This window comes from Gymnogyps californianus, chromosome 1 (assembly GCF_018139145.2).
Source record: "Gymnogyps californianus isolate 813 chromosome 1, ASM1813914v2, whole genome shotgun sequence".
NCBI classification, from domain to species: domain Eukaryota; kingdom Metazoa; phylum Chordata; class Aves; order Accipitriformes; family Cathartidae; genus Gymnogyps; species Gymnogyps californianus.
In genome coordinates, this window is record NC_059471.1 from 217,539,829 (window position 1) to 217,550,457 (window position 10,629).

General features: G+C 57.7%; 2 protein-coding genes across 2 annotated transcripts; both read right to left on the bottom strand.

The window, feature by feature from the left end:
• Nucleotides 1–1,070: 1,070 nt before the first annotated feature.
• LOC127012920 (carboxypeptidase A1-like) lies at nucleotides 1,071–4,414 on the bottom strand. The gene is made up of 11 exons (XM_050891378.1): nucleotides 4,290–4,414; nucleotides 3,969–4,050; nucleotides 3,573–3,707; nucleotides 3,384–3,485; nucleotides 3,132–3,233; nucleotides 2,936–3,037; nucleotides 2,684–2,794; nucleotides 2,367–2,457; nucleotides 1,781–1,980; nucleotides 1,417–1,501; nucleotides 1,071–1,258 (listed from the first exon to the last, which is right to left on the bottom strand). The coding sequence occupies exons 1-11, from the start codon at nucleotides 4,412–4,414 to the stop codon at nucleotides 1,071–1,073; spliced, it is 1,323 nt and encodes a 440-aa protein (XP_050747335.1).
• A 760-nt stretch (nucleotides 4,415–5,174) lies between these two features.
• On the bottom strand, nucleotides 5,175–9,556 carry LOC127012929 (carboxypeptidase A1-like). Its single transcript, XM_050891390.1, has 11 exons — nucleotides 9,489–9,556; nucleotides 8,669–8,750; nucleotides 7,779–7,913; nucleotides 7,527–7,625; nucleotides 6,927–7,028; nucleotides 6,750–6,851; nucleotides 6,506–6,616; nucleotides 6,182–6,272; nucleotides 5,843–6,042; nucleotides 5,448–5,532; nucleotides 5,175–5,362 (listed from the first exon to the last, which is right to left on the bottom strand). Exons 1-11 carry the CDS (start codon nucleotides 9,551–9,553, stop codon nucleotides 5,175–5,177), a joined length of 1,260 nt encoding a protein of 419 aa, XP_050747347.1. The 5' UTR covers nucleotides 9,554–9,556.
• Between the last annotated feature and the right edge of the window lie 1,073 nt (nucleotides 9,557–10,629).

Consider the following 10,629-nt stretch of genomic DNA (forward strand, 5'->3'; position numbering starts at 1 on the left):
CAAGAGAGCCATTTATTTCTTGCTTGAAAGACAGGGACCAGTACAGCACACGGGGTCCCACCGGTGTGCGAGTAGGAGATCTTTCAGCTCCGTGAGTGCTTGGAAGGGTATAAAATACATCTGTCTGAAAACGGAGATGAGAGTAGTGGTCATTGTGTTGGCTTCAAGTCCTGATTTAGCTATCCAGCTGTGGGGGAGAGATCCAAAATCCCTGGCTGGTCTGGGCTGCATGAAAACCTCCTCCTGAAAACGGACTGACAAAACTAGTCCGAGCTGTTTGAGATCCTCCAAATCCAGGGCATCAAAGGAAGAACTGAATGTACTTTCCTGTCATCTTGATGGATTTGTATGGTTTTGGACTCTTGACTTGGTATTGTGTGGAGGATAGAGTCAAACTCTCTGGAGTCTGGGAGTTTTAATTGTTTAATTTAATAAAAAGTAAATGACACCATATGGTTGGGTACTTCTTTTCAGTTTGAGCTTTGAGAGCTAGCGGGGAGCGGTGCCTGCAGAAGCTGGGAGTCGGCAGGGGCTTGGCTCCCCCTTCCCCATGGGATTGCAGCGGGTGAGGAGGGACCTTTCTACCAGCGTTGCACGTTGGCGTTCAGCCACAAAAATACGCGGAATAAATCACGCTAACCCCATTGCCTCGCATCCCGGAGCCGCCCCGGCCCCTGGGAGGGCTGGGGAAGGTGAGCACCCCTCCTGCTGCCACAGCAGTGGCTTCCGAGGTCTCTGCTTTGCCCAGTGTCAAATTGAACCTCTTCCCCTTCCGTCCTCTGCCAGAGCAGAGGAAGAACAAGCACCTTCCTTTCTTTTGCGTCCCATTATTTTCATGCCCTTTTAATCCCCTTTTCGGGCCGCTGGGCCAAAGCGTGCTGTTAATGTCGGCTGCCGCCTCGTGCACCCGCAGGAGCGCCGAGTCAGTCTCCAAAAAAGCTTTTCAACGTGATTTGGAAAAAAGGGAAAACAACAAAAGGCATTTCTCATCCTTCTTTACATTTATTTATTGCGTTCTTTCCTCCCCCCCCAACAGCTTAATTCAACCGCCGTTCGGCCCCCGATGCCGGTTAGTAGAGATGGTCCTGCGTGTACAGTATGATGACCTTCAGCGCCAGCCACGTCTCGTGGGCGGTCGGCACGATCTGTTTGGCGGGGAGGAGGAACCCGTAGCGCCCCGTGTCCCGCAGCTCGAAGGTGAAGGAATACTTAATGCCCTGATTGTACGTCCAGTCGATGGTTCCTCCGCTCGTTTGATCTGAGTCGGGGGAAACAACGGGAGGGATGCGAAACGTTAGTCGCTCGGCGTCGTACGGGTATTTCGCAGGACCTTTTGCCTAAGCTGAGGTGTGAGCGATGATTGGGGTTTATTTGGGGGGGGGGGGAACCACTGCTGTCCCCTGCCCCGTTACTTACAGATGGTGGTGATGATGCTGCCGTACTTGTAGTTAGTGCCGTACAGAGAAGACAGAGCTGCGACCGCCTTCTCAGAAACCTGGTGCTGGGAATACACAGGAGGGAGAAAGATGAGCCCAAGAAGGGAAAAGCCTGTGGGACACAGCCTGCGGGAGAGGTTTTTTGCTCCTGCCGCAGGCAAAAAGGATTCCAAAGCTCAACAGTCTTGGCCCGGGGGAGTCCCCAGGGACTGGCAGAGGAGCCAGGGCTTCTTCCCGCTTTGCCAACATCCCCTTCGCGGTGCATGTTGGAGGTTGCTCCTCCTTGGAGGAGGAAAGCAGCCTCGCATCATCCCAGCCCCCTTCAAACCCCGCGTCAGCCCTACCAGTTCCTCCTGGTCAGGCGCTGGGTTGCTGGTGTAGCCGTAGGGGTAGAGCAGGAGCTGGGAGTAGCTGTGGATGGAGATGAAAGCCTTGATGTTCCCGTGGTTCTTCACAAAGTCCACGATGGCCTTCACCTCGGGCTCTGAGTTGGCGTAGGGTCCGTGGTACGTCTCTGAGCAGGGGTTTCCGCTGGCCCCGGGCCCTGTGGAGGACGGTGAAAACACAGCGTGGGTCTTTGGTGGCTTTGGTGGCAGTTGGGTGGCTCAGAGAGTGACAAGGGCAAAGGGCTTTTTCCATTTGTAAGCCCAAGAGCTTTTCCCATCCCTCAGCTGCTTGGGGGCCAGCAAGGAATGCTCTTGGGGCTCCTCCTAGATGTTTGTATGATGGTTTTCATTTGTGGTCCCCACCGTACTGGTCACTAGGGGACACCAAAACCCTGGTAGAGCCCAAACGTACATCTCTGCCGCGGAGAGCAAATCCCATCCCTTCCCCAGGGGACACCAGTGGATCTTTCTGAGCCAGAAATGGTCTCAGAGCCTCTACTTGGAGGGTGGAAACCCTCCACAGGGTGAATGGGAGAGCTCTGACCTCCAAAACCTGCGTCCCAGTTGCGGTTGGGATCCACGCCGATGCAACTGGAGCCTGAGTTCTTGGACCTGGTCTTGCGCCACATGCGATTCTGGAAGGGCAGAGCCATCTCAGCTGGTGTCCAGGGCTGGAGCTCCACCAGCCTCGAGCGAACGGGGGGGCTCAAGCATCATGGTGGTCCCCTTCCCATCCCGTGGAAACGTGGACAAGGAGGCTTTGACCTTTCAGGGGCCTCGATGTGCAGGATCCCAATCCTGCTTCCCCAGCCCCATCCAGCATGGCTGTAGGAGCCGGGGAGAGGAAAGCCAGGGCGGTACCTCGGTTTGGGTGAAGACGAAGCCATCTGGGTTGGTGACGATCTCCAGGAAGATGTCCATCGTGTCCAGGACGGAGGCCAAACCTCCACCATTCTTGTGATCCAGGGCAATCTAGAAAGGATGGCGGTTTAGGGCTCGCTGGCGCTGCTGGATCACTGTCCCCTCCGTGGGGTCAGCCACCCGGCATCCGCGGTGCCTGCAGGACCTTGTGGCCCTTTGAGGACACAAGACGTGTCCGGGAGGTGCCCGTACCTGTCTGGCGAACACAACACCGGTCGCCTGCGTCACCCATTCGCGGGAGTGGATGCCGGTGTCGATCCAGACGGCCGGGCGGTTCGTACCCCCTTTGCTGAACTGGAAGAGCAGAGGTTGCCCCCCCCCCCAAAGGTTGGCTTTGTCCCTGGCCCCACTCCCTGCTCCAGTTACCCCACCAACCCCAAATCCTCACCTTGAGCACGTAGATGGGGCGGTTCTCCGTCGACCGGCCGATCTCGAGCTTGCTGACCAGGTTGGGGTTTTCGGCCACCAGCAGGTCCATGAAGGTGTAGATCTGGGGGAGAAGGTGTGTGTGTGTGTGGGGGGGTGTCTCACCCCCAGCTCTCCCCCTGCCCTTGCTGCACGTGGAGCAAAGGGCTTTGCAAGACCAATTCCAGGATGTGGTTTTCTCCCCCAAAATGCCCTGAATCTTGTGCTTTCTCACCTCGTCCAGGGTATGGTAGGCGGCATAATCGAAGGCGTTGGTGGAAACCAGTGCCTGGCGGGGGCCACGAAGCATCTCCATCCGCTCGTGGTCCACCAGCGTCTGAGGGATACGGGGCAGGATGAGACCTCATCCCCCGCCGTGCTGAGACCCTGCGTCTCACCCGCCTCCCCCTCCGCCACCGCTGACCTGCACGTCCTCGATCATGATGGAGTAGGAAATGCCGTTGGCCTCCAGGTGGGCTTTGAAGGGCTGCAGGCTGGGGAAGGGCACGCGGACATCGACCGGGTACCCGGGGCCGCGGGGTTCCAGCCAGAAATCCAACTGGATGGGGGAGAAAGCGAGATGGGGGGGGGATCGGATCCCACCTCGGGCTGCCCCCGCCTGCACCAGCCTCTGCCTTGTTTTTCACCAGCTGGTCTCCATCATCCCACATCCAGCCCCTCCCCAGCTCCATCATCCCACATCCAGCCCCATCCCTGCTCTACAGCGTGGTTTGGGGGGTGCAAAGCAACGGACATGGGCTGGGGTGGCGGGGGGGGGGGGTGTCTCCCCAAAAGCCACCCCCGCCGCTGCACCCAGTACCTGAAGCTCTTCGAGGTCTTGCAGCTCCTGCACCTTCTGCAGCTCCTCGTCGCTGGTGGGGACGATGCGCAGCACCTGGTGCCTGCGGGGTCAGGGGGTGCTGGGGGGCGCGGGGCCAAGCTCCGGTCCCCACGGGTCCAGCCTAACCCCCCACCCCATCCGTCCGTACCCCCCCCACACACACCCTGGGGATTTGCACTAAGCCTCTTCCCGGGGCTGTCTGTGTTCCCTCGGGGCTGAACCAGCTCCTTCTGCCCCCATCGGTGCCACTGTCCCCATCCTGACCCCCCCCCCCCCGCCACCGCCGGCCGGACCCCCTACCCAACAAAAGTCTCGGTGCCAGCGGCCGCTGCCACCAGGGCAGCCAGCAGCACGAGGGCCCTCATCGTCAGCCGAAAGAGCCCGTCCCACGGCCCGACGGCACACGGGGGCCTCTTAAATCCCATCGGGATGGTGGCCCCCAGCCCGGCCCCCCCCCCACCCCACAGCTGTCCCCTTTCCCAGGGCCGTGGGAAGGCTCCGGCTGGCGCTGGCCAAGGTTGGGCACCGGAGCCCTGCCGTCCCCGCTTCCGTGGCACTCCCCATCCCAGCCAAACCCGTCCCGGGAACCGGCCGGGGCCGTCAGTGAATCAGCTCGTCAGCAGGGAGGTGCCAAAATCCCACTGCCCGGGGTGCCGGCTGCGGGGAAGGAAAAGGATAAATTTGGGTCAAGAAAGTGCGAGATGCAGGTTTTTGCAGGGGGGACTTGGTGAGCCGGATACCTAAACCGTGGTGGCGGCGGGGAAATCGGTTTAAAGTTCGGCACGGGACAGAGGTTAGAGCTGGTGACGGTCACCCCAGGTGGCAAAAATAAAATAGCAAATGCCTGAAAGCACTTTGCGCCCAGCAGTGGCCCTGCGGGTGCCCGGTGTCCCTCCTCGCAGCCCCCAGGGAAGGGACGATGGAGCAACGCTGCCCAAAAACCCACAGATTTGGGTTTGGTTGCCCAAAACCCGCCCATCTCCTCCCAGGTCCTTCACGACGGGGACTTGTAGGGCCACAGCCCTGGGAAATCAACACCTGCGGGGCTGGGAGTCCTTTTTCACCGTTTCTTTTTTTTTTTTTTTTTAAGTCTAGCATGAAAAAAATAAAGGCGCCAGCCTTAAACCATAAAGAGCCTGCAAGATTATTTATTGAGATGAGGGGACGCCGTGGGAGGTGCCAGGTTCAGTACGGATGCTCCAAGACGTGGACCATGATGTCCAGCAGCGCCGGCCAGGTCTCGGTAGCGGTGGGGATGATCTGGGTGCTGGGCAGGAGGAAGCCGTAGCGTCCTGTGTCCCTCAGCTCGAAGGTGAAGGAATATTTCACCCCGTTGTCGTAGGCCCAGTCGGTGGTGGTGCCGTCTGCCACGTCTGCGGGGAGAGGAGGGGAGACGTGATCCCAACGCTGAGCATTTGTGGTGGACGCAACGCTGCGGGATGAGGAAGGGACACTTACAGATGGTGTCCGCGATGCTGCCGTAGGTGTATTTCGTCCCATACACGGCGGCCAAGTCGCTCACCGCCTTTTTAGCCAGTTCGTTCTGCAAGGGAGAGCCCAAAAGTGGTGAGACCAAGACCTTGGGGCAGCAGAAACCCCGGGGCAGTGGAGTCTAGAGCCCAGCATCGTTTCCCACCCCCTCTGCTCTTGCTTTTCCCCAAAACGCCCTTAATTTTGGATGGACGGGAGGTACATCTTGCAATCGCCCTCCTGCCAAAAACCAGGCGATGGGCTTCAACGTGCAGGTTGCATCTACTGAGAGGAGCAAGGGATGATCCTGGGATGATCCAACCTGACTTTTCCAGCAAGGCTGGCGCTTGCAGCCCCACGTCTACGTTTTGGGGCCATCTCACCAATTCCTGGTAGTTGGGTGCAGGCGCTGTCTTGTAGCCGTAGGGGAAAAGCAGCATCTGGGAGTAGCTGTGGATGGAGATGACCGATTTCACGTTCCTGTGGCCGCGGATGAAGTCCACGATGGCTTTCACTTCGCTCTCGGAGTGGGCATAGGGGCCGTGGTAGGTCTCGGAGCAGGGGTTGCTGCTGGAGCCGGAGCCTGGGGCACAGCGGAAGAGGCACCGTGCAGAGAGGCTGCCCCGGGGAAGGGTTTCTAGCCCCCAGGTTTCTCCCCTCTAGCAGAAGGCTTTGAGGCACGAGCGATGCCCAGCGTGGGTTCCTGGTGGCCTGGCTCTCACCTCCAAAGCCCGCATCCCAGTTTCGGTTGGGGTCCACGCCGACGCAGTGGGAGCCAGCGTTGATGGACCTCGTCTTGCGCCACATGCGGTTCTAGGAGCAGATGGGGGCGAGACCGTCACGGGGGTGTGAATCCCCCCTGCTTGGGGGACAGATGACGCCCTCCTGCCTAAGCATCTCCAGGGATGGGAGGAAACCACCTCCACCCACTCACCATCCCACACGGGAAGGAAAATCCCTCCCCGCTCAAAAACTGCGGCCAGCCATGGTTGCCAGAGACAAGCGCTGGGACAAGTTTCCCCCCCCCGCAGTGTCCCTGCACTCACGGAGCTGTGGGTGAAGGCAAAGCCATCGGGGTTGGTGACGATCTCGAAGAAGATGTCCATGCTGTCCAGGATGGCAGTGACGGAGGGGTCCTGGCCGTACTCCTCGGCGATCTGTGCAGGGAAGGGGAGCAGGAGCTGCCTCAGTGCCCCTGGGGGCACCCATGATTGAGCAGCGCCGCGGGGAGGTGTTAAAAAAAGGGCTGGGGTAAGAATTGGGGTCCCATGTCCCAGGGCACGTGGTTACCTTGTTGGCCGTCCAGATGCCGGTGGCTTGGGTGATCCATTCCCGCGAGTGGATGCCAGTGTCCAGCCAGATGGCCGGCCGGTTCGATCCCCCGGTGCTGAACTGTACGGAGAGGGGGGGGTTTCAGCCCCATGCCCTCCCAGGGCTGGGCAAGGCGAGGGTTCCCCCGGTACCCACCTTCAGCACGTACAGGGGTCTGTTCTCGTAGCTCTGCCCGATCTGGATCTTGCTAACGAGGCTGGGATGATTGTCCACCAGCGTGTCCATCCAGTCGTAGATCTGAAAGGAGGAGCTGCTGGGTCATGAGGCTCACCCCGGCTTTCCTTTTGGTTTTTAGGGTATCCAGCACCAGATGCAACACGTAGAGCTTCCCTGGAGAAGACCTGGTGCTTGGACCTCTGTGCGAGCAGGGAGGTACACATCGCAAAGGCTTTTGCAAAAGCAGAATGAACGGGGGGCGGGGGGGGAAGCTCCGAGACCTCCCAACACCATCACCGCCTCCATCAGCCACCCACTGGGCTCCAAGCACGGGGTTTGACCCCCAAAATGAAGTTGAAGATGTCTTCCAGAGAGGCAGGGAGATGCCAAGAGAGGCTACGCTGCACATGGAGGGATGTCCAGCCTCCCAGCTCAGCTAAAACCTCTGCCCAAGGAGGAGAGACGTGTCCCGAGGGGGGTCTCGCCTGCCACCACGAACGTCACTGCATGGATGCAACTGTGGCATGGGCTGAGCATCACCTTAGCAAGACGAAGCGAATGCTCTGCAGAGCAAAGTACCTCATCTATCGTGTGGTAGGAGGCAAAATCGAACGTGCTGGTGCTTCTCTCTATCCTCCTAGACTTCATCATGGTTTTCTTTTCCTCATCCAATAATTCCTGTTTTGGAGGGGGGAAAAAAAACCCATCAAGCAGGCTGGAAGGAGCAGGGGGTTGGGTTTTTCTTCCATCTCCTCATGGTTTCCAACTTTTTGGACCTTCTCTTGGGACTGAACTGCAGGAGCTCGTCCCGCTCCCCGCCGCAGCCCTTACCTGCACGTCCTCGATCATGATGCTGTAGGAAATGCTGTTGGACTCCAGGAAGATTTTGACTGCTTGGAGGCTGGGGAAGGGCACCCGCAGGTCGGCTGGGTGGCCGGGGCTGGTGGGGTGACGCCAAAAGTCAACCTGGTGTGGAGGAGAGGCGAGAGCTCGGCCCCATCCCGTGCTGGTGCTCATCCGCTGAGCTCCCCAGCACCGAAAAGGGGTCTCATAAGAGCTTCCATTGATGGATTTAAAAAGGTCTTTGGACAAGTTTGGGGACACGCATGGGTACCCAGGGTGGGTCAGGGTCCCTTTGCCTCACTCAGTGGATCTTCTACAGAAACACATTTCAGCCCAAGTCACTTGTTGGCTGCAAACGTCCCTTGGAATGATGAGGTTTTGTGATTTGAGCGGACGCGATGAGACACCGGGGTTGCTGTGGGGGGTTTTGCTCTTTAATTCGATAGACGCATCTCCTTACATCAGCGTTGCAGTGCAGATGCCGTTCCCCGCCACCCAAATCTCACCTGCTGCTCCCGCTGCTTAAATTGTTCGCCGGGGATTCACCCCACCACCGAAGCAACCAGGGAAAAACACAGTGGGAGCAGACTCACGTCGTAATTCAAACCAAAAAAAAAAATGCAATGACTTTTTAGACCTGAATGCTCAGCCTGGGTACGACGATGCTGCAGTGGCCGGGGTGTTCCCGCTTTGTCTGAAACAGGAGGGCTGAGGTCAAGGTGCCCCAAGCTAAATATTACATTTATATAGTTATAAATTATACGTACGCAAAATGGGAAGGAAAATTGGATGTGAGGTCAAAAGAAGGAGGGAGCCCCGGATGTCACCAGGGTCTCTCTTTTACACCGGGGGATGCTCCGGGCTCCGTCACAGCTCACCTGCAGCTCTGCCTGCTCGCCCAGCACCCTGAGCAGGGTGATCTGCTCCTCGTCGCTGGCCGTGATGCGGAGGACCTGGTCCCTGCGGGGAGGCAGAGCCATCAGCGCACACGGGAGGGATCACAGGAGGGGGGGAAAGGAGCTGAGCCTCCAGCACTGACATGGCCCCGCCATGGGCTGGGCGGAGGCTGTGAAAGGCCTGCACCGGCTCGACAGGTTGGCAAGTGCATCAATTATCGGAGGTTTGCTGTCGCGAGCAAAAAAATGCAGGTTCAGAATAGCTGCAACAGGAAAAACAGCAAGTGCCGGAGAGCCCGAGGCGGTCTCTGTCCTTCCTTTGATCATGAGAGCTCCCAAAATGTTAGGAAATATCTAATGTATAGATATGTTCTGTCTATGTCTATCTATACGTTAGATATTTCCTAACATAGCCTCTGCTCCAGCCCGGCTGGGATCCCTTGGGGATGGGTACAGCCCCCAGCAGCAAAGGAAACACTCTCCTTCCCCAGCAGCGAGGTTTCCCCATCTCAATTCAGTCCTTCCCCTGGAAAAGCTCGGGGTGATGCTCTCAGGATTTAGCATCCCCTAATTTCGACCCACGGCGGCGGCCAGGAGGGTGCTCAAAACCTCCTGGCAAAGCCAGGGTGAAACCACATCTTTCCTGGTGTCCATGCGGCAAAAGCTGACGGATTTCCCTCCTTCGGGATATCGCCCTTCTCAGTGACCCCAAAGGAGAGCCGACGGTGCCGGGGCATCTCTCACCCCAGTCCCTGTCCCCACCCAAGGTGCCCCACCACCCCCTGCTTTCGGCAGGACTCACCCCACGAAAAGCCGCTCGCTGCAGGCAGCTGCCACGAGGGAGGCGAAGACCAGGAGGATCTTCATGGTGAGTGGACACGGATGAGCCTTCAGCCCTTGAGGGCATATATAGCCCCCTATACAGTGCTCCGGGGGCACTCGTGGACCTTCTCACCAGGGCCACATCTGCTGCTCCCGCGGAGCTGGCAGCAGCAAACAGATAAGCCAGGAACGGCTCCCGGGAGCCCAAACGTTTGCTTTATTTGGTAGAAGTCAATAAAAGAGCAGCCAAATTAGGGAGGATCTGATAACGTCTTCCTCGGCGCTCAGGTCCTGCCGCGGGCGGCCGGGGAGGATGCGTGCCCATGCACCCAGCTTGGGGCGAGGAGGTGTCGTGGTCACAGTCACCACCCAACCCACGGGCGTGGGACAGTGGTGACGGTGGGGTCGTAGGAGCCCAGAGTGCACAAGGACACGGCCTTTGTTTCCATGAATTTCTTTATTACAGATTACTATTAGGAAGTCAATTCCAATCATGATTAGTAAAGCAAGTGTGTATTACAAGTTACTACAACATTACTAGCAGAAAAGCAAGCATATAAACATATATTTATGATTAATTACTTACATGCATATCTATATCTACATATAAAATTCAACATATATCATTTTACTTATATGCCTATCTATATCTATATATAAAATTCAACATATATCATTCAAATTATTACCGGTGCCGTTCATCAGACCGCTCCCAGGAGTGGGGCCGGTTGACAATGGATGAAGTCTCACTTCAAAGACAATGGGTGTCACGGAGCCCGGAGCCAGGCGTCCCCGGCGAGGGTCCGATGGGTCGCACAGGGACGTTGACCTGGGGGTAATGCTCGGAGAGAAAGAAGGGCTCGTTTTTGGGTAGAAAGCGAGTTAATTTTATGTCGTTAGTGTAGATACATGAGCAGGCGCAGGACAGCAGCTACTGGAGCAGCCGTTGCTGACTTCTGCTGTCTGAGGAGGTCAGTTCGTTACAGTGGTTTCTTTGTTCCACAGGTTATAGCAGCGTCTTTGTTCCGCAGGTTTTAGCAGCGTCTTTGTTGCGCGCTTATCTACGATACCCCTGAGCTCCCACCCGCGCTTGTCAAGGATGCTCCGGGTTCCCGGGCCAG